The sequence below is a fragment of the Zasmidium cellare genome (assembly GCF_010093935.1).
Source record: "Zasmidium cellare ATCC 36951 unplaced genomic scaffold M409scaffold_9, whole genome shotgun sequence".
Lineage (NCBI taxonomy): Eukaryota > Fungi > Ascomycota > Dothideomycetes > Mycosphaerellales > Mycosphaerellaceae > Zasmidium > Zasmidium cellare.
The window spans coordinates 299,832-323,762 of NW_022986953.1; the positions used below are offsets into that span (position 1 = coordinate 299,832).

General features: G+C 53.7%; 13 protein-coding genes across 13 annotated transcripts; 6 read left to right on the top strand and 7 right to left on the bottom strand.

The window, feature by feature from the left end:
* Positions 1-268: 268 nt before the first annotated feature.
* Positions 269-1,022, top strand: M409DRAFT_20036 (uncharacterized protein; the record flags this gene model as incomplete). Its single annotated transcript, XM_033805198.1, has 2 exons — positions 269-400; positions 456-1,022. The coding sequence occupies 2 exons, from the start codon at positions 269-271 to the stop codon at positions 1,020-1,022; spliced, it is 699 nt and encodes a 232-aa protein (XP_033670511.1).
* Positions 1,023-1,227: 205 nt separating this feature from the next.
* M409DRAFT_64697 (uncharacterized protein) lies at positions 1,228-2,020 on the bottom strand (the record flags this gene model as incomplete). The annotated part of the gene is made up of 3 exons (XM_033816191.1): positions 1,228-1,363; positions 1,423-1,859; positions 1,919-2,020. 3 exons carry the CDS (start codon positions 2,018-2,020, stop codon positions 1,228-1,230), a joined length of 675 nt encoding a protein of 224 aa, XP_033670512.1.
* A 655-nt stretch (positions 2,021-2,675) lies between these two features.
* Positions 2,676-3,884, bottom strand: M409DRAFT_20038 (glycoside hydrolase family 17 protein; the record flags this gene model as incomplete). The annotated part of the gene is made up of 1 exon (XM_033805199.1): positions 2,676-3,884. The coding sequence occupies one exon, from the start codon at positions 3,882-3,884 to the stop codon at positions 2,676-2,678; it is 1,209 nt and encodes a 402-aa protein (XP_033670513.1).
* A 1,535-nt stretch (positions 3,885-5,419) lies between these two features.
* Positions 5,420-6,517, bottom strand: M409DRAFT_20039 (uncharacterized protein; the record flags this gene model as incomplete). Its single annotated transcript, XM_033805200.1, has 2 exons — positions 5,420-5,627; positions 5,682-6,517. 2 exons carry the CDS (start codon positions 6,515-6,517, stop codon positions 5,420-5,422), a joined length of 1,044 nt encoding a protein of 347 aa, XP_033670514.1.
* Positions 6,518-8,153: 1,636 nt separating this feature from the next.
* On the top strand, positions 8,154-8,689 carry M409DRAFT_20040 (uncharacterized protein; the record flags this gene model as incomplete). Its single annotated transcript, XM_033805201.1, has 2 exons — positions 8,154-8,631; positions 8,679-8,689. The coding sequence occupies 2 exons, from the start codon at positions 8,154-8,156 to the stop codon at positions 8,687-8,689; spliced, it is 489 nt and encodes a 162-aa protein (XP_033670515.1).
* Positions 8,690-9,079: 390 nt separating this feature from the next.
* On the top strand, positions 9,080-10,415 carry M409DRAFT_20041 (uncharacterized protein; the record flags this gene model as incomplete). The annotated part of the gene is made up of 2 exons (XM_033805202.1): positions 9,080-10,119; positions 10,172-10,415. The coding sequence occupies 2 exons, from the start codon at positions 9,080-9,082 to the stop codon at positions 10,413-10,415; spliced, it is 1,284 nt and encodes a 427-aa protein (XP_033670516.1).
* A 441-nt stretch (positions 10,416-10,856) lies between these two features.
* On the top strand, positions 10,857-11,738 carry M409DRAFT_64700 (uncharacterized protein; the record flags this gene model as incomplete). Its single annotated transcript, XM_033816192.1, has 1 exon — positions 10,857-11,738. One exon carries the CDS (start codon positions 10,857-10,859, stop codon positions 11,736-11,738), a length of 882 nt encoding a protein of 293 aa, XP_033670517.1.
* A 190-nt stretch (positions 11,739-11,928) lies between these two features.
* M409DRAFT_20043 (uncharacterized protein) lies at positions 11,929-13,488 on the bottom strand (the record flags this gene model as incomplete). Its single annotated transcript, XM_033805203.1, has 2 exons — positions 11,929-13,347; positions 13,432-13,488. 2 exons carry the CDS (start codon positions 13,486-13,488, stop codon positions 11,929-11,931), a joined length of 1,476 nt encoding a protein of 491 aa, XP_033670518.1.
* Positions 13,489-13,996: 508 nt separating this feature from the next.
* On the top strand, positions 13,997-15,310 carry M409DRAFT_20044 (uncharacterized protein; the record flags this gene model as incomplete). Its single annotated transcript, XM_033805204.1, has 1 exon — positions 13,997-15,310. The coding sequence occupies one exon, from the start codon at positions 13,997-13,999 to the stop codon at positions 15,308-15,310; it is 1,314 nt and encodes a 437-aa protein (XP_033670519.1).
* A 264-nt stretch (positions 15,311-15,574) lies between these two features.
* Positions 15,575-16,825, bottom strand: M409DRAFT_31302 (uncharacterized protein; the record flags this gene model as incomplete). Its single annotated transcript, XM_033810225.1, has 2 exons — positions 15,575-16,666; positions 16,724-16,825. Coding segments are annotated over 2 exons (1,194 nt in total), but the record flags the coding sequence as incomplete, so codon positions are not given.
* A 654-nt stretch (positions 16,826-17,479) lies between these two features.
* Positions 17,480-18,490, top strand: M409DRAFT_20046 (uncharacterized protein; the record flags this gene model as incomplete). The annotated part of the gene is made up of 1 exon (XM_033805205.1): positions 17,480-18,490. One exon carries the CDS (start codon positions 17,480-17,482, stop codon positions 18,488-18,490), a length of 1,011 nt encoding a protein of 336 aa, XP_033670521.1.
* Positions 18,491-19,239: 749 nt separating this feature from the next.
* On the bottom strand, positions 19,240-21,090 carry M409DRAFT_52153 (uncharacterized protein; the record flags this gene model as incomplete). Its single annotated transcript, XM_033812003.1, has 4 exons — positions 19,240-19,738; positions 19,793-20,304; positions 20,548-20,881; positions 20,957-21,090. 4 exons carry the CDS (start codon positions 21,088-21,090, stop codon positions 19,240-19,242), a joined length of 1,479 nt encoding a protein of 492 aa, XP_033670522.1.
* An 867-nt stretch (positions 21,091-21,957) lies between these two features.
* On the bottom strand, positions 21,958-23,559 carry M409DRAFT_64719 (glycoside hydrolase family 16 protein; the record flags this gene model as incomplete). Its single annotated transcript, XM_033816198.1, has 3 exons — positions 21,958-22,056; positions 22,196-23,240; positions 23,540-23,559. The coding sequence occupies 3 exons, from the start codon at positions 23,557-23,559 to the stop codon at positions 21,958-21,960; spliced, it is 1,164 nt and encodes a 387-aa protein (XP_033670523.1).
* Positions 23,560-23,931: the final 372 nt, after the last annotated feature.

Consider the following 23,931-nt stretch of genomic DNA (forward strand, 5'->3'; position numbering starts at 1 on the left):
GAGACGCCCCCGGTCATGGGACTGCCAAACGGAGTCCTTATGCGGATGTTTTCACTACTTCCCAAGAGACAGGATGTCGCTGCCTGTCGTTTGGTCTCTCGAGACTTCAAAGAACTTAGCTCACCTCATCGGCTTCACATGGGAATATTCACTTTCACTCATGGTCTGTGTGCTTCTTTCCGCTTAAAGCTTCACTGTTCCATCTCTTCAGTTTCTCTCCTCCATCTCCACCTCGACATCGACATCAACACCAGCATCAACATCCACAATGGCACCGCCATTGACGACGGCAGTGCAGCCAAAGCTGCAACCTATCGTCAAAAACACGGCGTCATCCTCCAAATCCAAGCCCAAGCCAAAGACGACCTTCCTCTCTCTTCCTCAGGGGTTGCGAGATCATGTGGGTGCGACCCAATACCCACCACGGTGAAGCCTCTGCTGACATATACTCACAGGTGTACTCCTACCTACCTTTTCAAGCCAAGCAGCGCATCTGCATCGTGCACAGCATAGGCAGGCATGACGAGGTCCTGGAACTTGCTATGCGCCTCTCCCAGACCTGCCGCACAGTCAGCAAGGACATGCAACAAGAGTTCTGGGCGTGTAACAAGTTCTACTGGTACGTAAAACCGGGCGCAGAGCCAGGTAAGTTTCGGGGTCCGTGGACGGCGGCAACGGTGGCTCGTATCAGGGACTTGGAGATGGCACTTGTGGGCTGTTTCTGGGTGAGCGGAAGACGCTATGTTGGTTGGATCCATTTGGTCGAAGAGGATGGGGTCTGGGTTGCGCGGCTGTTGTCCCGCAATCGGGGTCAAGGGGGTCCGGGCGTGTATGCATCTGACGAGGAGAAGGCGAAGTGGGACAAGAGAGCCAATGCGATACGAGACAAGATGGAGGCGAAGGCAAAGCCGTATCTTGCTCAGGCAGAGCTTGAGCTCAACAAGCGTGGCTGCATCACCGTGAAGGTGCTCCAGATCTTGGACGACATGCGAATACCTCCAATCCAGAGCTCCTGGCGCTGAATTGAAGACGATCATGCCATCGGAGGAACAACGGGTGGGATTGCTGCAGCCATTGAGAGGCGATAGGAACGTAGCTATCGGAGACAAACGAAGTCAGCCCAATCCCTTCAACCATTTCATTATCGACTTGCCCAATTCCCATAGGTCCAGCCTAATCACAGCAACTGGCAAGCGCATACCTCTCTAACCCAAGTCTCATGTCATTTCAATCCCCAGGCGGCGCATCCGTAAGCGGCACATACTGCACACCATACTCCTTCTTCTTCGTCACATTCCCCTGCTCATCCTTATCCACCACATAGATATGTTGATTATACGCCTCTTCCACAGGGATGAACAGCCTGAGAATCCACATCAGCACTCCCACCACTGCCAATATATGTATCACCCCGAAACTCACCTCCCCGGACTCCTCAACTGCTCAATCAATTTCTCCTGATGCCCCGCCGCAGCAGCCCCAACATGAATAGCATCATAAGGCGCCTCCTGCGGCCACCCCAACCTTCCATCCGCCTTCCGATACTCCAAAGCCCCACTAGCCAACAGCTCCCTCCCCTCTGCACTCTTCCCCGTATTCCTCTGCCCCATCTCCACCAACGCCTGGATATGTTCGACCCCGACAACCTTCCCGCCGGGTTTCACGAGCTCCGCGAGCACGTGCGTGAGGTACCCGGAGCCGGACCCCACGTCGAGGACTTTGGCGCCCGGGAAAAGGTACGGGAGGAGGGATTCGGCGGCGGAGGCGTGCATGTGCGGGGCGGAGATTGTGGCGCGGTGGCCGATGGATTGGGGGGAGTCTTGGTAGGGGGATGTGGGAGCGTAGTGCGCTCTGTCGACCTTTGGGTACAAGAATCAGCATGCAAGCCTTTCAAGGGAAGTGGTTTTGATGGACGTACGCCTTTCATGGCATTCTTCACTCTCTCGGAAGTGATGAGGCCATTCTGGGAGAGATTACCGATCAAGGCTTCGTTCGTCGCTCCGCTAGAGCGCCAGGCCATGTTTCGAGTGGTCTTCGTGGAGAGGGCCCGCACGGCCTTGGATGCTGAGGTGCCAATCCTCGCGAAGGTGTTGAGGTTCGTGAGATGGGATATGAGAGGCGGTGCGGCAATGGCTGCAGCGAGAGCGAGCACAAGGAGTGTGAAGTGTAGTCTTGGGAACGTCGTGGTGGGAAGTGGTGTGTTGCGGTCGGTAGGAAGATGTTGGTTTCGTTCGATCTATCAAGGTCAGGAAGTGAGGTTGATATCATAGTTTGGAAGCTTCGTTGTGGAGCTGGAGCTCGCCCCAGGTGGAGACCCCAGCCATTACACATGATCGACGTTGGACCGCACTTCATCTTCTAACAATCCATCATCAGTGAAAGGGAGAATTGAATGTAAAATGTCTAGTGCTATGAAGGCATCTAGTGTACAGAAGGCATTGCACATGGCCAGCAGATGCACCTTCGGGATGAAGCCAAACGTCGGTAAGCCCACTTCACCCCATTTATCTTGAAAAGAGGATTCCAGATAATCGGTACATCTCGAGAGCCTGCACATTTTTCCAGTCGAAAAACGCCTTCCCGCCTATGCAAATGCTCCCAGAATGCCGGAGACCTTTGTACACTCGGCCGCACTCATAACCGTGTCGAAGGAAAAGTAAGCTCGTCAGGTTCGTCTACTGGAGGAAACCCCAGTACTTTTCGCAGTTGAAGCTGCCCGCGAAGTCGCTCTTCCACATGTCGTCGAAGGCGGTGTAAAGAATGATGTCCTTGTCAAAGTTCTCCTTCAATCCGCTGAGAGCGGCCTGCTGGTTCTCCCGGCTTGGAACAGCAGCGCCGTTGGTCTCTCCCTGCCATGGCCAGCCACTCTCGGTGATGACAGTCCTCTTGCCACCACAAGCCTGCTTGACGCGCTCGGCCTGGTCCTTGACGAAGCTTCCAGCCTCCTGTGCAGTCTTACCACCGTCGAAGAAAGCGTGGCAGTTGGCGGCGGCGTAGTCGGAGGCCTCGCAAAGCGATGGGTTGGCGATCATGGCGACGAAGGTGTCGACGGTGACGACATTGCCGCTGTAGCCGGCTGACTTCAGCTGGCCTCGGACCGAGTTGATGGCACTCACGACCTGGTCAGCGCTGCCCTTGCCGCCGTTGACCCACTCGTTGCCGACGGACACGGTATCAATGCTGCTCCAGTCGCCATTGACAGCGTCAATGAGAGTCTGGGCCTCCTTCCCGGCATTGGTAACATCGAAGATGCCAACGAAAAGCTTGATGCCCTTTGGCTTGGCCGCGGCGAGAACATTGGTGACCTGCTCGCAGTCGACGCCATACAGACGGATCAAGTCATAGCCGCTGATCTTCTCAATGTCGCTCTTGACCTGATCTTGCGACTTGCAACCACCACCAGCTACGTAAGGGGAGTAGGTGATTCCGCGACCGGAGCCAGAGTCGCCGGAGCCGGAGCCGCTGCTGTACGAAGGTGCAGCTGGCGCGGATGAAGAAGCTGGCTTGGGCTGTTCAGCGGGGGCTGAGGAGGTGGTTTCAGGCTTTGGTGCTGGGGCCGGAGCGCTGTAAGGTGCTGGAGCTGGTGCGCTGTAAGGAGCAGGTGCTGGAGCCGAAGAGGATTCCTCCTTCTCTGGAGCTGGCGCAGGTGCCTTGTAAGGAGTGGCAGCTGGGGCAGGGCTGCCATCATATGCGGTGGAGATTGGCTTGCCATTGCCGTCGACGTAGACAACTGCGTGAGGAGCCGTCGCGGTCACGTACTCGACGTGGGTCTCGACAGCCTGGTCGCGCTTTGGGTGCACGTGGCGGTGGTGACGCTCACCACGGCGGACCTGGGCGCTGGCAGAGGCAGCCAGCGCCAACACGGTAACGATTCCAGCCTTCATGTTGGTGGATTGTTATGCTGGGTTGGGGGGATGTACTGCCGGCCAGCCAGTCAGTATCAGTCGGTGAATGGATTGTCGCGATGATGTTGTCGTTCGAGTGTCAAAGGGGGTCCACTGTCGAGAAATGCGACAGCTGAAAGCGGCAATGCGACTGAAAAGGACTATTGAAAGAAGTCCATTGCAAGACCGATCATGTGGACATTCGGTGGGGTATTCACGGCTTCGTGATAAGATGTCGAAGCGAAGGACTAGACTTACGGTCGTGTGAGCGAGCAAACGTCAGGTGAGTTGTTGCTTGCCGAGCGAGGTGGAATGCTGCGACGACGGGGTCAAGGAATGTGGTGTGTGTAACGAACGTGGTAGCCGGGGGTCAAAGAGCGTGGTGGATGGAGCCAATCGTCGCTGCTTCCAGAGCGCAGAGGAGACGTACTTCTCGAGGATGTTGTTGATGTAGAGGGGAGAAGAAGAGGACGAGGATTAGGAGGACGTTTTACCGCGCTCGTATTGCAGGAGCGCTTCTTCCAAACGGCGTTCGCGCCTTCCTGTTCCGCTGCTGTACCTGCAGCCGGTTGTGGGACCCACACATGGCGCTCTCATCTAACTTAAATTTCACCAATAGCAGCGCTTCGTCTGGGTAAATATAGCGCCCGATCGCTGGGCGTTAAGAAACGGTCGTCGATGCCTTTTGCCAACGGCGAACAAGCCGCTTGCCGCCTTCACACTTCGATCGCATCTCTCAACAGATTCCAACACCTTTGCTTCTTCTTGCTATGCTGACCACAAGCCATGCGTCGCACGATGGATGTTTCTGATATGCAAGGTCTCACTACACCCACTCTTCCTGGCCAATAATTTGTGCCGAGGACAAGTCTGGACCATGGCCTCCAAGACCAGGAACACCCCCTCCAAACCGACCGTTCTCTGTGGCATTGCTTGGTACTCTGCCGGTCCGTCTTTGACCCTTAATTCTATCCGTTCACAGCGTGCGCCGTTGAGGCTGTGAAATGCCTCTTACGTAGCATGCGATACTCACAATTTGCTAATGGGGGATATTCTCCCCTACTTTCTCCATATTCATCACACAGACGAGCAGCTTCCACTATCATACAACAAGCCGCTAGCTGGTCGAGAAGCCCTATAGACGGCAGCGAATACCTATTCAGATGGGGAAGAAAAATTCAAGAAAACTCACCCGCATAAGACTCCACAACCCGCACATGTTGAGAGTCCTGGCAGCTCCTTCACATGCTCGGCGCTCACTTGCAGCTTGTCTGTTTCAGCCCACCCCGATGCAGGTCAGCAGCGAGCATGACCTCCGCCATCTGCAGCATTCAATGGAAGATCGAAGACATGTGGGAGTTTAGGTGTTGCGGTGCCGGCTGTATGGCGAACTCTAGCTACCTGTCGAAAACTCTTCGGCTGGCCTTCCAAACTAGATTTGCCTCGTTCGCAACAGTTCCAGCCTCGGTCTCCATGAACGAGAAACATTCTGGATCCCACGTCTGCAGGCACATTTGCGGTGCCGATACTCTACCTTATGCGGCGACCGAAACCTCTGGAGAGTCGCCGAAGCACCGGGCCATCATCGCAGCCGGGTATCTGGCACCCTTACTGCCGCCCACGCTCTCGACTGCCTTCCTGAACTCTTGCTCCTCCTCTTTGCTCAGCTTCACGTCAACCGCCGCGGCGTTCTCCTCGAGATACTTGACCCGTTTGGTGCCGGGGATTGGGATGAAATCGTCGCTGCACTTCATCAGCCACGAAACCTTCAGCCAGACACGAAGGAAGACGTCTTACCCTTGAGCCAGGACCCAGGCAATGCACAACTGCCCAGTCGTGCATCCTTTCCTCTTCGCCAGCTCGGTCAGTTTCTCCACCAACTTGAGGTTGCTACCAAAGTTCTCCTCTGAGAATCTCGGATGGTTCCTCCGGTTGTCCCCCTCATCCAAGTCATCCCTGCTCTTCATCGTTCCAGTCAGGAACCCTCTGCCCAATGGCGAGTATGCTACAATCTTGACACCCAACTCCCTCGCTGTCTTTAGAAACTCCGTCTGATCCGACTCAATCTCGAGCGCGAAAGGCGAGAACTCCATCTGCGCGGCGGCAATTGGGTGCACTTTGTGAGCTCTCCTCAGCGTCGCCGCAGAGCATTCAGACAAGCCCAAGTATCGAATCTTTCCTTGATCTTTCAACTCCACCATCGCTTTGACAGTCTCTTCGATGGGAACTTTCCCATCAACACGATGCTGATAGTACAGATCCACCTGATCAACACCCAGCCTCTCCAAACTCTCCTTGCACGCCTGGTGGACCCACTCGCGGTCTCCTCTCACTGTGGGTGAACCATCTGGTCCTCTCAAGTTTCCAAACTTGGTTGCAAGGAAGATCTCCTTACGACGGCCAGTCTCTTTGAACCAGTGTCCCAACAATTTTTCATTGGTGGCCGGGCCGTATATATCTGAGGTATCCCAGAAGGTGATGCCCAAGTCAGCCGCCTTGGTGAGGACTTTGAGGGACTCGGCGTCGTCGTAGCCGCCGTAGGAAGTGTATGCGAAGGACATGCCCATGCAGCCGAGGCCTTGGGCGGAGACGTTATCCTCGCCGATTTTGCGTTGTGGGTAGGATGGTGCCATTGTGCTGATTGCTAATCGCTTGGTCGGCTAGGGTTGGAGTTGGAGATTGAGTCGATTTTGCTGAAAGCCAGAGAGGTACGTCGAAGATATCCCTTCCCTTTTAATTATTCTCGAAAACAAGGCAAACACACGTCGACACTTGGTCTTCCCTGTGTCGATGTTTCAACCCATTAAGTCCTATCGCCGCTCCAAACTTCCAGTTGACCTCCCCCATTGCTACCCCTCCTCGAGCAGTGGGGCAGGCTGGATGGACTTCTGACGGCTTACGTCTCGGGCCAAAATGACGGCATGGGGGCCATTGGTATAGGGTATTGTTGCAAAAATACCATAGGGCTCGGAGACATTCTTCAACGCATGTCTATGTGCTATCAACAACGCGCGGTCATCGCCGCCACAGTGATGATGAAGCAGGAAGCGAGAGAATGCATACTGTACGATGCTCGTGGCTTTGCGATTGACTCTTCGAACTTGATCACAAGACACCGCCGTGGCGTCGAGTTGCGTTCCTCGTAGGTCGTTGAAAACTATCCACCGGAGGTAGTGAGGATATAACTTTCGCAGCGGTGGTGTTGTTGCGTGCAAAGCGTCGACGGCAAGTGCGGGAGAAGTGGAAGGTGAATGGCATTGCAAATCAACGGCGATAGCGTGATAGCGGGTTGGAGAGAAAAGACTGATGCACTCCCGGGGACCATATTGTAGCAAGGACCGCTTGGGGATATGATTGAGTGGACGCGGTCGAGAGAAGGCAGTGCAGACTTGACCGCATTCACTACGACTAGCAACGCCCCAGACATCGGGCTGGCCTTGCAACTATTCTATGCTCTACCTTATCCAACATCGACGATACAGAAGGGACGTCTCATGGACATTCTCTACGACTGCTGGGATGAGAAGCAGGTCGGTCTTCGGGTGGTCACTGACCATGCTGAGGCGACACGCCTGTCGGTGAAGAGATGGTCAACTGAGTACTCGGGAGAGCAGGAGCAAAACTTGAATACGACCTCACCTTCTCTCCTTCGACCTACTATTCGTTGCTGGACATCGAGGCTCGAGTACAAACAAGACGGCTACAAGAACGAGGACGATGAATTATATATCAAAGTCTTGGGCGCCAATACTCCAGGCCTAACTTCCTTCTACGGGTCGTTATGATTGCACTGCTTGATTCCTGTTGGAGCCTCCGGAAACGTTTCGGCATCGACACAAGTCGCTCTCGACATATTGATCGTTCGAGCACCACAACCGCGACCCGGATGAGGAGTTGCAAGTTTTGATTGTCCACTTCAATATCTACTGCGGTTTCGATTGGTTCGTCTCAGGATTTGAGGGTATTAGAAGAATCTTTTCCTTACCTTACTTTCGCAGTCTTGATCGCCATTGTCCTTACTCTAAACTGATATATCTCTACAGCCAATGAAAGTCCTCGAAGCAAAAGTCAATTGAGTCTTAACTCCGAGAATACGAGCCTTGTTGCCGTGGGGGGTGAGAGCGACTCCAATACAGTCATTTCAGCGATGCCTACCTTACCAACAAACTCTTGATTGTAGATACTTGAGGGGGCTGAGACACATCCTTCCTCTCGCGTCCTTGGTGTACGCGACTGTACCCAGGAAAATTGTCCCCTTCTGCAGCCAACATGGAAGAAGCAGGAGCATTTCCAACGCCAGAGGCTGACATCCAGGCCGAAGAGAGCACCAAACTAGAACCACAAGAATATATCAAACCACGCACTTGCGCCGAAATACGCTCGCACATCGAATGGGTAATCCACTCCGTCACACAATCCGTCAACGACCGCACCTTCGACGCCGCGCCTGGATGGAAATATATCGCGGACGACTTCATCGTGGCGGGCTCCTCACAGCCTCGTCTGCCCTCCAACACCAAAGCAGACCTCGCCGAAGGCTTCAGGAGCACCGCCGCCGAGAATCCCGATTTCCAGCTGGGCGTACCGGTCGTTGAGACGGAGATCGATTTGTCCTCCGGAGTGGCGCGAGCGTTTGCGAATTCGCAAGGGACGGCGGGGTCTGTGACGAGGAAGCATACGGTTGTTTTTACGTTTGTGAGGGATAAGGCTGGGCGATGGATGGCGAGGAATGAGACGACGGTTTTTGGTAAGATTGTGAATTTTGCTTGTTTGGAGAAATGCTCACGGTGGTAGGCGTCCTCTGAGGTCGACATGGGTGTTCGAGCTGTCATCATCAGCTTCAGCTACCGACCATTCTCCATCTGCATCTCCATCATCGAGGTCCTCTGGCATCATCAAAGACTGTCCTTGATGATAGAACAGAAGGATAAAGGAGGATCAGGTCCACCTGACCCATTTCGAGTCGAAGCGGGCGTTTTCAAAGATGACGATTTCGGCCGTCACTCCGGGCGTGACGGCATGGCAACGCCAGAAACCGTCAAGTCCAATATTCGATCAAACAGACCTGGAAGCTACTTCCATTGAACAAACAGCTCACACACAAATTTCCTCAACTGCCACCATCTTCCCTTCAACAACCTCGATCACCGCCACCACATCACGACTTCCTCGCCACCAGCTTCCAACCCAACAAGATGCACTCACAACGAATGGCCATCCGAGCCACACGCGGTGTACGCGTGAATGCACCAGCTGCCCGCCGTAATGTTCGCCGCTACGCAGACACACCTCGACCACAAGAGCAGCGACCCGGCCAGCCCAACCTCAATGGCGGCTCATCCAGCAGCGGTAGCAGCTCCGGTGGCAGCAGTGGTAGCAGTACCTCCACTCTCGCCTCTGGCGCAGCTGGTGGTGCCATTGCCTCAGTCCTTGTCTTCACTGCCTGGTACCAATTCAGTGGCGTGGGCAAAGCCGCACGATCTGTCAAGCAGACCAAAGCCTACCTGGACAGCACTGCCGAGCAGTTGAAAGTACAGTTCAAAGAGAACACCCCGGAACCCAGTGAAGCGATCGAGACCCTCAAGCAACAAGCTTACAAGTACGCCGTCTGGATACCTGGCGGCAGAGAGTACGTGGATAAGGTGTTCAAGGACCTGGACATCATCCGCAACAAACACGGCGAGGAGGTAGACAACATCGTCAAGGATGCTTACGGCGAGCTGCGGTCTGCTACCAGCAAAGGCCTCAACACGGAAGCCGCTTCAGACGTCTGGAAAATCCTCTCCAAGTACGCCTCCAAACTCGCCTCTCTGTCTGTGGACGCAGGTCAAGATATCCTCAACAACCATCCTTCACTCAAATCATCACTCGGCGGCTCCTTCGACCAACTTAAGCAATTCGGCGACAACCTTGGCCCTGAAGCCAAGAAGCAGGTCGAAGATACTTACAACGAGATTCGTGATGTGATCAACCAGGGTATCAAATGGGACACTGTGGATCGAGTGCGGAAGCTTACTCAGGAAAAGGTGAAGGAATTGCAGAAGCTGGGCGAGCAGGCGTGGAATCAGGGCTACGAACAGGTGAAGCCTCTGCTTGAGAAGAACCCACAAGTCAAGCAGCTGGTAGAGCAGAACATCGATACGTTCAAGAAGGGCAACATCATCGAAGCAATCGACAAAGTGAAGAATGCGGCGCAGTCGGGTAATGTGGGCGATCTCCAATCCTACATCGACAGGTTCGTAGATCCTCCCCAAGGTTGATGAAAACATACTGACAAGAAGTCGCAGCGCGAAATCAAAGGCTGGCAACACCTCCTTTGGCAACCTCAGCAAGTGGATCGAACAAGTGCCAGGTGGTTCGCAGATTCTTCCTCAACTCCAGAAGCTACAAGAAGTCGCTCAGTCACAAGGTCCAGAAGCAGAGAAGCTGGCCAAGGACACCTTCGCGGATATCCAGAAGGTGTTGGAGAAGCGTAGTGGACAAGTCGAGGAGCTGTACAACAATGCGAAGAAGGAGGCTGAGAGTCGGTGATTGTGGAGAGAAGGATGAGATTGTAAGAGTATGACGAAGTCGGAGGACGATGAATGAGAAGAAGATGACGATCATTCATGGATGTACTTGTAGCTCCTGAAGCTCAAGCCTCGTTGCAGCTAGCTATGCGAGGGCTGACAACACTTCAAACGGCAAGTATCTCACCAGATTGGCATTGTCCATCCCGTCTTCGTTTACGGTTTCCTCTCCGCGTATATAATCGGTTTGGCTGGTGAATGACTAAGTCAGCAGGATGGAGAGGGTGAGGTACGTACATATATGACTTCAGTCTCACAGCACTGCTTCCAAGGTGCAGTCTGTATTCTTGAGCCTACTTGTGGATATCTCCCAGCTCGACCTATCAAACCAGATTCCGGTGCCAGGCAACTTGATCACCAAACAAGAAAAAGCAAAACAAAAAAGAAAGGGGAAAGGAGAAAAATGCCACCAACCCAAGAATCCAACGCCCTCGCCACCCTCTTCAACACACTCAAACCCAACATCACGCCCACCACCACGCCAGCTATCCGCCGCCTCCTCGGCGACCAAACCTGGCAAGTCGGCGCGGAGCCCACAAACGTAACCTACGAAGAAACCACCCTCGGCGGCTCTCCCTGCCTGAAAATCCATCCCCTCCAAGCCTCTCCCACCCACGCACTACTCTACTTCCACGGCGGAGGATACCACCTCGCGTCGGCCTTCAGCGGGCACAGGAAGTTGATAGCACATCTGGCGAAGAGCTGCAACGTCCAAGGCTACGCGATCGACTACCGTCTCGCGCCCGAGAACGTCTACCCGGCCGCGCACGAGGACTGTTTCGCCGCCTACCAAGCCCTCCTCGAGAAGGAAGGCTTCGAAGCGAAAAACGTCGTCCTAGCGGGCGATTCGGCGGGCGGGGGACTCGTGGCTACGACGGCGTTGACGGCTCGTGAGGATACGAAGCCAGCGGCGTGTGTATTCCTCAGTCCATGGTTCGATCTCGCGTGCGAGAGTCCGAGTTTCCAGAGCAATGTAGGCAAGGACGCCCTCAGCTCGCACGAGTCCGTGACGCGCATGGCGGAGATGTACACGGCGGGGAAGATCGACGTCAAGGATCCGAGGGTGAATGCTTTGTATGCGGATTTGGAAGGTTTTGCGCCTTGTTGGGTTAGTGTGGCCGGGTGGGACAGTTTGGCGGAGGATGGGAGGAGGTTTAAGGAGGTGATGGAGGGGGCGGGAGGGGAGGTTGTGTTGGAGGTGGGGGAGGGAATGCAGCATATTTATGAGTTTATGGTGGGGAAGGCGCCGGAGGCGGATGGGAGTGTGCGGAGGATTGGGGAGTAGGTTAGGGGGAAGATTGGGAGTTGAAGGGAGATGAGCTTGTTACTTAGAAACCTGGAAGTAGTTGAGCTGTAGTGGCGGAATTCGTCTTGGATCAGACACGTCCGGAAGTAATGTGTACTTGCCTCTTCCGTCTTGACTGCTGTGTTGCTTAGCTTCCGTCTACCATGATTCTCCGCCGCCAAGACCTTCCCTACTCACGTCCAAGCGGCGATGGCGGCCAAGAGTCAAACTCGGTCTCCAAAACCCGGAGCCGCTTTTTCATCTTTCCCTCTGGGATCTGCCACGCATCCAACACCTCCTGGCACGGCGAATACCCGTAGAACGAGTACAATTCCAGCACCCATTTATTTCCCCTGCACTTCAATTCCAGATCCTGGGTATCTCCCTCCTCCCACGACAGCAGCAGACTCGTTATCTTCGGCATTTTCTGCGCGGCGTACCCGGCGCTGGCGTACAGATCGTCGAAGAATCCAGGCACGATGGAGAAGCTGGAATCTCCATTCTCGACGTACTCGAGCCGTTTCGGTCCGGGTTGCTGCCAGGATGTGAGGGGCATGGCGCCGCCGTCTTCTCCGTCGGGCCAGTATTCGTAGATCAGAGGCTGACCGGTCGGGGTTGCGGTGGGGTTGAATGTCAGTCGAAGGGTTTCGAGGTGGGGCCATAGGACGGTGGATTGGTGTTCGTCTTTGGAAAGACGGAAGAAGTCGGATGTCATGTCCAACTGCACGATGTACAGTTCGCATAATTGCATAGATACGCTGTGCAAGGCCCGCGAGAGCGCGTCAGATCGTACGGCCAACTGATATTGCGGCTGCGTCCGCTGCTCGAACACATGAGGTGAGATCTCGTCGCACCATTCCAAGTGCAGCGTTTGGATCCGTTTGGGAAGGAGGTGCAGGACTTTGGCCGTGTCGTTGCGCTTCTGGGTTAGGAGTGAAATTTGATTGCCCATGTAGTAGGATCCGAAGAGATTGGCTTCTACAAGAGCGTCGCAGTCGCCACACGCCGATAGGATCCGTACTTGTGCAGGCAATGAAATCATGTTCTGCTCTCCATTAGCGGTAGCGTAGACTCTAGGGAATTCGACTGCTCGAACGCAGCTGACTGGTTTTAAAGTAGTTCCGCTCCTCAATGTCCCCGTGTACCATGCAAGAGGCAATTTGTTGAGCTCGATGAGACCCGTTCCAGGCTCAACCTTCATGTCTGTAGTATGTACTTTCTCCGCCTGAAGCACAACACTCAACGTCAACAACGCAGATCTCTCCGCCCACGACGGCGACGACAAGTACTCGAACAAGGCTTGCACACCCGTCGAGAACGCCTCATCATTCTCGCGACGCAACGGATTGTCGTACGAATGCTGCTCCGAATTCCTATCGGGACTTTGACGCTCCCTAGTGCGGTCCTCCAGCCAATGCGGCACCGCAACCCAGTAGAAAATATGGCGAATCGCCGCCCGGCGGGCCTGTCGCCATGGTTGTGGTCCGGTGGTGATCTCGTCCAGCTGCTCTTGGGTCAATCCAACTTTCTTTCGGGGCTCTGAATCACGGCCGATGAAGACGCTGTCGCTTTCGGATGGGCTTTGGACCCATACGGTCGAGTAGATTTCCTCTTCGAACGCGGCTTGTCAGGCTTTGTTGACGAGGGCGTACCGGCCCAGTTTGACACGGGGGTGGTGTTCAGTTTCCCTTACAGAGACGGACTTGGCAAAGAGAGAGAGGATCTCGTGGGGCAGTTCTGGAGCCGTCATGGTGAGTGCGTTCTAAGGTTGTTCGAGGTTTTGTTGAGGACGAGGAAGTAAGTGGGAGATTTTGTTTGTATCGGTTTAGACAGAACGTATTAGATCTTTTAGCTAGTCCTTTTCTGGTTAAGATCTGTGGCTGCGGTGCACGTGTATATGCCTAGCGCATCTTCCACTTGTCCACCATCTTTCTGCTCTCAACTACAAACAGATGAGCCCGATCAGAACTCGAGTCAAATCGTGCGAACACTGTCGACAGCACCGCCTCAGATGCGACCGTATCTCGAGGGAGCCTGAGCCATGCACCGCCTGCTGGAAGCGAAGCATCGATTGCGTTTTCAACTATGGCAACGGCAGGCCCCCAACGAGGCGTGTGCAATCCACAGGACATTCTACTGTCCAGCACGATGAGCCATTGCAACATGTGCCGCCCTTTCAAGCTGCCATTGAGGACGAAACCACCCCGTCTTTGCGGCCCTACGACGGCGCAGACGTGCACGCTGACAATGGTTTCACCATGACCGCCTCGCAAATCAACAACTGCTTCTCGTCCTTCATCAAGGCTCTGCATCCCCATTTTCCTCTTTTGTCGCTTCCCCTGGACGTCCAAAACACCCTCGAGGCGTCTCCGCTGCTTTTCTGGACCATCATCACCGTAGCCAGTCGCCATGACCGGGCATCATATCGAGCGCTGCAGCCCTTTGTGCGCAAATCCATTGCCGGCGTGCTTCATCCATCCGGCCACGGCCTGCAATCCTGTCAAGCTTTGTGTCTCGTATGTCTATGGCCGTTCGACGCCGAAGACCCCAACGATGACCCATCCTATCTCTATGCGGGTATGGTCAGTCACCTGGCCTTGAAGATGGGATTGCATCGACCAGAGTTTGCCCATGAATTCAAGGACATCAATGATGCCTTCGACCGGGCACAACATAATCATGAGAGGTGGCCTACATGGTTAGCTTGCCAATTCGTCGAGCATATGCTGGCGAGCAAAAATGGTGTTCCCAGCGGTATCAGATCGGACTGGTCGTCGAACTATAAATTGCGCAACCAAGACAGTCCTGCCCAAAGGAGGATATCACCAATCCTGAGACATCATGTACAGCTATGTGCGATCCGAGATCGTCATCTCACTGCCATTGCATATCAGGGCCAGACACTTTCGGGACTGAGACCGCCCAAGGACCGCGAAGGCTATTTGAAATTGTACCACGCCGAGCTGGACGACTTCGAAGCCGCTACCTCGCCGCTTGACCCTCTGAGTGCAGTCTTCTTGAACATGAGTAGGGTGACCATTGCTGGCTTTTGCTTGGCCCGGGACATGATGCCATGTGATCATCAGCTTCGCCTGCTCCTCCGGTCTGGTCTGTACTCGGCGACAGCCATTCTCGACCTCGTAGCACCTTTGGCTTGGGAAACCTTACCTGTGCATGTTCTACGATCGCTCCTTTACGCTGGCGTGTTTGCTTCACATCTCGCGAGATGCGACATGGACACCTTCTCGACCGAGCCGATGATCGTCTTGGAACGAGCCACGGATATCCTCAGACACCTAGCTCACGGGCAAGACTTTGCGACTCGGGCTAAAATCGTCCTCGAGACCGAACTACATCGGCATGCGAAAGGGGCTTCTTCAGTCCAGAAGAGGCAGGCCGGCGTGGAATTCCATGCGCGGATGGAGGCTAATATGTATTGGGATCTTGTCGAGAGTGATAAGTCGAGGCACAACTGGAATCAGACAGCAAACGACATCTACTGGAAACTCATTCTATCCGAGGCGAATCCAATATCGCCAACGAGGCGGGGTGCCCCATCTGCAATTGATTAAACAAGGGATACACTCATGGCAAACGCGCATTCCTCGCTTTTGAATTTCGCAAGTACATCAGCTACCTACAGATCCATCATGTCTATGCAACCAGCTTTACAAGGTGAAGAGGAATTCCGGATGATTCGTCCCCAGTTCGTCAAACGACTTCTCGCAATCCGCCGCCCATTGCTCTGAACCACGCAGTGCATGCTTGTGTCGATTTTGTCGGAGAAAGTAAAAGTCGAGACCGGCAATAATGATGCATAGAGCAACGAGGCAACCTATCGTTGCCATTGTTCCCTGGAAGTATCGAGGACCGTCCGTGAAAGTGTAGCTCACCGCGAGGCCCCCGAATTGTCCGCATGCATTCTGGAGTGGAATGGACAATGCACGCCTTGATAGCCCCACGGTGTTGGTGAACAAAAACGCCAGCGTCAGCGGAATCAACGGCTGGACGCTGAAGCTGATCAGACAAAGAGCGAACATGCGTGGACCTTTACCGTGGACTACACCAGCCAGAATCGAGAAACCCGCAGCGCACACAACAGCGAGCCCGATGATGAGGGGCCCGCGTAGCTGGAATCGATCGCTGTACCAACACCAGAAGTTGACAGACAAGAATCCCAGGAAACAGATCGGAACCGTGAGCAATTGGCTTTCTGCCTCGTCAAAACCCAGGCCGTTGACAATAGAGGGTAAGAAGTTCCCATAGCCGGACGACGTCCAGATCACGCAGAAGTATGCAAGCCACATGGCGTAAGTCTCGGGGCTCTTGAAGATGCTCAGCATTCCTGAGAAGGTGATCTGGCCGCCCGCGGTGTTGCGTGCCCGCTGGGTTCTGGTGATGCACAACGCCTTTTCTTCAGCGGAGAAGTACTTGGTCAACTTCTCAGGGGACGAAGGATAGAAGTAGATCAATATGGGGCCGAAGACGATGGGCAAAATGCCCTCAATGAGGAACAGCAGTTGCCAGGGTTTGAGACTCGAGGCGGCATGTTCCTGGATCCCATAGGCGATGATGCCATTGAAGCTGCCCGCAAGAACACCGCAAGAGTACCAGATACCAGTCCGTGTCGCGATCTCGTGCTGGGTATACCACATGGTCAAGAAGACATTGTTGATCTGCGTCAGACCTTCCGCGGCACCGATGAATACGCGCAACGTTGCAGGCAGTGCGAAACCTCTGGAGAAGAGCAGCATGATGGTCATAATACCCCAGGAGATATTCGCCAGGCCAAGCAAGAGATATTTCTCGACCCGACGGATCGCCAGACTGCCCACCGGCTGGCAGATGATGTAGCCGATGTAAAAGAACGAGATCACACTGGAGAATTGTGTCGGTGTGAGATGGTTGTCTCGAGCGAACCCGGCCACCTACGGAAGAACGATTAGTCTATCTCTCGTCCAAAAGCAAGGAAAGGTGGGAAATACTTTTGCATTGCCAACGTCAGCGCGATCCATGGATGAGAAAAAGTAGTTGAGGGCGCACAAGGGCAGGATGAGCAAATCGATCTTCCTGAGAATCTTCTTGTCGAGCGCGCGTTCCTCGGCGTTGAGTTCTGGTATGGCCGACTGCATGGGTTGCATCTTCTCGACATGATCTTCATCGTTGTCGCGGACGGCCAGGACATCTGCTGGCGCTGTATTCTTGTTGATGTTCACGTCCATACTGGTGTTCAGACAATGTCGGGCTGGGAATCGTCAGATCAGTCGCAAATCTTTGGACGCGGGAAGGGACGTACTCGTTGGAAACTGGCGGCCGATGTCTTTGCTATATACCATTGCTGTTCCATATCGGATATGTGGCCACGTGAGAGTCCTTGAACAAAAGTGGCTTTTTCTCCATGGGACTCACTGATACCATGTGGTTTTGGTTGAACTCTATCCCCGGAATTCCGAGTCTCAAGGGTCTGTACGATCCTCAGGAATACCCAATGTGGTGAAGGATTCATCGGAATTCCAGCTGGCTCAAATTGGAGATTCCTGGCTCCGCGAAACGATTTACTCGACTTGTCTCAATGAGGAGCTTTGTGCAGACTCGAACGTGGATTTACGGTTCATTCGGTAGTAGGAGAGGCCCACGACGGCCACTTCTTCGACGGCCAACTTTCCCTTCGATTTGCATTCTCGCCTGGTTTCCTTCCTCTCTCACCCTAATCAACCATTGTGTTCGAACCTCCCTTAAAGATGGCAAGTCTCTCTATGATCACCCCCGTCGACAACTTGTCACCAGACGTCGCCCAAGAACTAGGCCTACTGGGTTGCGTCCCCGCATTGTCCTGTGTTTCCGATCCCAGATTCTCCTACTATCTCTACGCCCCGTCGACCTACCACCGCCAAACGACGGCACCACCTCGCGTGCTCGTCCTCATCCACCACAGCCTCCGCAACGCCTACGCCCTCCGCGAAGCCTTCCGGGCGTTCGCCTTAGACCACAACCTCTTCCTACTCTGCCCGCTCTTCCCCATCGGCTTCCTCGACCCCGGCGACACAGACAACTACAAGAATCTCCACTACCGCGGCGTTCACTACGACCGCGTGCTCCTGTCCATGGTCGATGAGGTCCAAGCCCGCTACCCCAAGATCCCCGCCGACACCACATTCGGCCTGTACGGCTTCAGCGGCGGTGCACAGTTCGTCCATCGCTTCGCCTACCTGCATGCGGAGCGCCTGTGGGGCCTGGTCGTCGCCGCACCAGGCGCGCAAACCCCGTGGGACCACACCCGCGACTATCCCGCCGGCGTGAGGGATCTGCAAACTGTGTTTCCCGGGACCGCAGACGGGTGGGAGGGGCCTTTGAGGCTGCTCCCCACGGCGTTCATGTGTGGGGCGCAGGACACGGATGTGAGCTGGGCGAGGCTGAGAGGACGTGAAACGCCCGCGGAGGGGGGACGGCTCGCGGCCGCGAGGCGGTTGCGGGAGGATTGGGTTAAGCAGGGGGCCTTGCGGACGAGGTTCGTTGCTGTTGAGGGGGCGGCGCATGAGGAGAGTAAGATTTTGGAGTGCGTGCAGGGGTTTTTTGATGAGGTGCTGGCGGAGGGGCAGGGGCAGGAGGGGAAGGAGCAGCAGGAGGGGAAGGAGTTAACTACTCGGGCAAAGACGACGACGACGCAACAGCAGCAGCAGCATTCTTACACTGCCCATGTTAATCCAACTCCGAAGTTGGATGCCCATGGCGTGAGCATCGTTGTTGGGTAGGGAGGTACTGAGGAAATGAAACGAAATTTCGTTTTTCAATAATCAAAGATAGAGAAGGGTTAGCAAGGGCATGCATGCATATCAAGAAGATAGATAGATAAGATGGACGACATGACGAATAATGGGATGTGAAGTAGAACAAAATGTCATTTAACGTCTATCCCTTTGTCGAGGGACGCACCGTGTGCCGGGACAGCTGAGGCACGATTGCACATCAATCGTCCCTTCCCCCACTTTTCCGATCGGAGACACTCGGATATAATTTGGTATCTAATTCTCCTTCGAGAGACATCAAGCTTACGGGCTTTCTGATTTGTGTTTGACTCCGCGAGTCGATCTTTTATCAACTTTAGCTCTATGGTCGACATTTCAAGTCAGCCTAGTCGTCGCTGCTTCCTTTGCTTGCCCTAAACATAGGCAGACGACGTAGCGTCAGGTAGTTAGATGCTGTTTGTAGGCTATGAAAAGTGTTTGAGTTTCGTAGCGTCTGTGATTCCAGAACGAGTGCGAAAAACAGTGCGAAATGGTATCTGTGAAAGTGGCGTCATTTGTGGCGCATGGCGCCTCTAGTGGCGTATGGTCTTAGAATTTCTTTGTCCTGCCAAGTGGGCTGGGGCGAGCCTCTCCACGAAAGCTGTAAGTATATATAATCGCGGGCGCAGACATCTGCCGAGATCGCTCAAAATGCAGAAAATGATGCAGAGTAATGTCCACGTCTTCATCTCGCGCGAAACTTTGACAAATTCTTCCTAGATGATATGTATCTTCGTACGACTTGAGTTTCCGCTCCACTGCTCCCCGTACATAATACCATGCACATAGCAGGCACCAACCAAAGTATACATCCCTTTCTTAATATGAGGTCGAAGCAGGTAAGGTACATCGCATCCTGCAATAACAGAAATTATGTCACCGATTTCTGCCTGGTAAGGCACATGGCAAATGTAGCCTTTGTCAGTACGGCCTCGACTTCCTGCCGCGAATAGGCTGAATGCCTGCACCACGTAATGTTCGTACAATGGTGCTTCGGCGTTCAAGGGCGGGCCTAGCGTTTCGGCAACCAGCATCACATTTTCGCAATGTTTTCTTTCATCTCTTTCCGCAAGAGGCGTGATCCTTTCGCGCTCTGCATCAACCCAGTGTCTCAAGTGTTCCAGCAGGTCTGTTAGGGCGTTTGCTGATTCGTCCCACTGATCACAAATGCCGAGTCTGTAGAGAACTTCGGCCTTCGACTCGCCGCTAGGGTATCTATCCAGGACGTGCAGTAGTCTTAGCGCGTCGGCGAAGCAAGCCATAACATACTTGAAGTGGTAGCCAAGCTCAGCCTTGAGTGCGAGCTCAGGATTGCCAATCCGCTCGATTCTGTCAAAAAGCCTACCATTTACGACTAGTGCTCGATCCTCGTCTAATTTGAACATTTGCTCTGACTTTTTGGCCGTACAGTAGACCTGTTGGGAACCTGACATAGCACGTGGCTTGTGCGGAAGCAAATGTCTACGATAGCTCCAATCGGGAACCCAAGATGGAAGACCTGCGTGCTGTCTTGCCACGCAGCGCAAAATGTCGGGTCCGAATCCATTCGAGATCATATATGTTGCTACACGCAAGCAAGTTTGAGGAAATGTCCTTTGATAATCCGGTTGAAGCTCTAGCACATTTGACTCTTTCGAAATGCCAACAAGTGCAAAGAGGTGGTCTCGGAGATCTGTTGCCGCGTCATGTTCTGTGAATTGCAACAAATTCATCAGATGAGCACGGTGCCAGTATAGATTTTGTACAACGATCTTCGTGCCAACAAGCGCTACTCCTCCTGACTGGAGCGTGTTTATTAGGCGGCAGCGGAATATTGCTTGAACCATAGGGCTCCGGGTTTGCAGTCGAGGTTCTCGGTCAACAGCGTTCGGAAGAAAAGGATATCGACTCAACGTATCCAGCATAAACACTAATGCCTGTAGATCGATCTCCCCTTTGCCGTAGAACATCAACGCGTTCTTCGCAACAACACTCTCTTGGATCGTCCAAATCCTACGAAACCAAGGGTGTTCCAAAAAACGTACGAAGTATTTCCACTTAGGATCTAGAATGTCGGGCAGGCCATAAAGTACGTATTCCCTAGGGTCCAGTGTTTTTGGCATCTCTCCTTTCCTAGCACGATAACAGAACATGCTGAGTGCATCGAACAGGGAGCCTATCTCTTCAACGAAATAGTGTTCAAACTCGCCCAGATGTACTGCAACTCGTGTAGCCGACTCATAGATTTTAACCATCATCTTGACTTGGTTGGTACGCTCTTTATCGTCGTCCTGGTTGATGCACACAGCATCAGCCCACACTCTCAGTATCCCGCGCTTTCGAAGTCTCCAGAGTGCACTAGACAAGTTTGGTCGAATTCTGAGAACATCGTCACCAATGGAAAGCTCTGAATCTGGTTCTCCGTCTCCCCAAGCATACGATAGAGCCACATACTTTAGCTCCTTTCTAAGGCAGTGAGTGGTGAGGTGCGCCTGGAGAGGAGCCTTATCGGAGGCTTTCTTAAGGTAGAGCAAACGGATGTATTGACCGGTTGGCAGGGTCTGGTACTCGTAGTCTTTTTTTGCCATTATTCCTACGGCGATTCTTTGACAGTAAATCGCAGGGTGTGATTCAGGACCTCAGCCGTCTTTTTTAGGCTGCAGCCCGAGATACGTTTCAAGGTTTATAAGGTTCGATCAGTGATACTGACCGACGGTACGGTTGTAATCCGATCAACGGCAAGCGATATGTTTAGGACCGTTCAATAAAGTTGATGATAGGCAGACAAGTAGTGTCGGAAGAAAAGTTGCACTCCGTTGTACGACGATGCAGAAGTGTGCAGATGTCATGCTATGCTACGCTGGCTGCAGAAATTTCCCCACATCCGGCTCTTCGGCACACCCGGAGGCACACTAGGAAGCAAGAGTCTGTGTGTCTCATAGTAATTAGACGATACCGCAGTAGGCTGAAACATTATATCGCATCCGGCATTGCAACTTTGACACTTCCGATCGTGTTTGTCGAGAGGCAACGTCTCAGATGCGCCACAATTGAAGCCAAATTGCCACAGGTCAAGCCACGACAGCTGAAAGAAACGCTCCGTAGCCACAGTGGCTTGCTGTCCCGCGACACAGTGCGTCCCTGGACAAAGGGTAACACGTTACCGTCTTGAAAAGTGGACATGCAGTTCTTCAATCGATCGATAAATCCCTCGACAGTTCTATTTCCCGCCCAACCCTACTCTATACAAAACCTCCCAATTCAGCACATCTCATTCCCTCAACCCATTCAAAGGAAACACGCAACAGGGTAAAAACCAGGACTCCGAAAGGGAAAGAAAGAAAAGTGAGGCCCTTCAAGAAGTAAATCAATTTTCTCCACTCGGGCGATGGACGTATCCTACTCTGTACAAAGAAAAATCCACAATGTTCAGCAGTCTCATTCATTCAAATCATTCAAAGGAAATAAGCAATCAGGAACAACGTACCTGCGATAGCCAACCAGCCTCCGACTTCCAACGTCTCAGCATCCGACGTCGAAGTCGATGAACGCTCCTGGAGATGTAGACGGCCATATCCACTGTTATGCTTGTGATAGTGACGGGTGGTGCGTACCCTCCGAGCAATTCCGCGCCTGCGAAACATTCGAAGCATTCCCGATCGAATACGGCGTCGCCAAACGTCCCCCCGTCACCAACGTAGACGTAGGCATCTCATGGCCCTCATGTCTCTTGGACTTGACACTCTGTCCATTATTCGAATAAAACCTGACCCCCGCAATATCGAAATACGCCTCCCGAAACGCCTGCGGATGATTCGCCACATACTCGTTACAAGTCTCAACACCCGTCCGCTGCGCCGCGCCGTCTACGGCCCAGGTTTTTCCCGCCCAGTCTCCGCAAAAATCGATATTGATTATTAACGCCATCTCCGTGAAAGCAGAAGTGAAATCGCACTCCCCCTGGGACTTGGCGAGGGGTTTCTGCGTCCAGCTCGAAGGGTTGGGCGAGCCGGCGACGAGGTCTTTCGGCAGACCGCCGTGCGGGAACATCCAGACCGTGATGCCGTCGGGCTGCCAGTTGTGGACGTAGACGCCGCCGTTTTGCTTGTTGAAAGCAAACCCGGCCGTCGCGACACGGGTCTGCGAGTTTCCAATGCGATTCTGACCGTACGCGGCGATGGAACACCCCGTCGCGGCGTTGCCGGCATTACAGTCGGCGTTCTTGAGCTCGCCCTGGAAGGACTCGCTGGCGTTGCGGATCGCACACCCGGGCGCGGTGTGCAGCGTCATGGCGTTGTAGCGCGTCTCGTGGACGTACTCGAGGATGTCGCTCTCGCCGGAGGCGGGCCAGGTGCCCTGGGAGCCGAGCAGCCAGATGGCGGGCCAGGCGCCGTCGGCGACGGGGATGTGGTTCGTGTCGATGACGGCCAGGGAGCCCGCGTTGAAGGTGTCCTTGGAGATCAGGCGGACGGAGTTGCGGCCGGTCGGGGCTTTGTTTGTGTGGTCGACGCCGATGTAGGCGGAGGTGGCGTTGGAGGTGGCGTTGAAGACGTGGCCGATGAGGTTGTTCGAGGCGGCGAAGTCGCGGGATTGGTATTTGACGTGGCCGTTGGTGGGGTCTGCGTCCGTGAAGAAGGTGAAGTGGTCGAAGAAGTTGGCGCCGGAGTAGTCGGCGATGAGCTTGTAGGTGGTGTTGCTGCCCGTTGCGCGAGGCAGGGAGGCGGCGTTGGCGATGGGGCTTGAGGCGACCAGTGCCAGGGAGAGAAGGGTGTTGAGAGACATCTTTCCGGAAGATGTGGTGTTGTGGTTGGGCTTGCTGGTATGCGGTGTGATTGTTCTCGTCCAGGAGAACGTTGATAGAGGGTTGTTCGTGGACCAGCTGTCTCAGGCAGATAGTAAAGTGTTCTTGCAGGCGAGGTAGAGAGAGTTTGTGTTTGTGTGTGGGTAAAACTTGGAAAGCAAGCAATAAAAGCACATTCAAGGTCGAAGTGCATATATTGCAAAAGCGTGGAGTGTCGTGGAACAAAGGAAAGAAACATAAAAGAGACAACAGTCATTGTAACACCCTTGAACCCCTTCATTGTGCGTTGCGCGTCGACAATGAATGCAACAATGAGAAACAGCGAACAATAGAGAACAATGACAAAGAGAAAACGCACTGACCATCCTTCACAAGCCGAGGAAATCCCGGTTAGCGCGAAACTCTCATCAGTGAATGTTGAAGCAAACACACTTTTTCCTCATTCCATAATAATCCCTGACACTCACACATAGTAGAAAGAAAATGCGTGGTTCACGTCCATATCCTATTACACGTGCTTTCTCGACCCTCCACCTTTTTCGCCCGAATACATCTGCAATGCTTCCCGTTTCCCTTCGCTCATGCATCCGTCCGTCTCATTATTAGGTGGTTGAAGAAATGGGAGGCC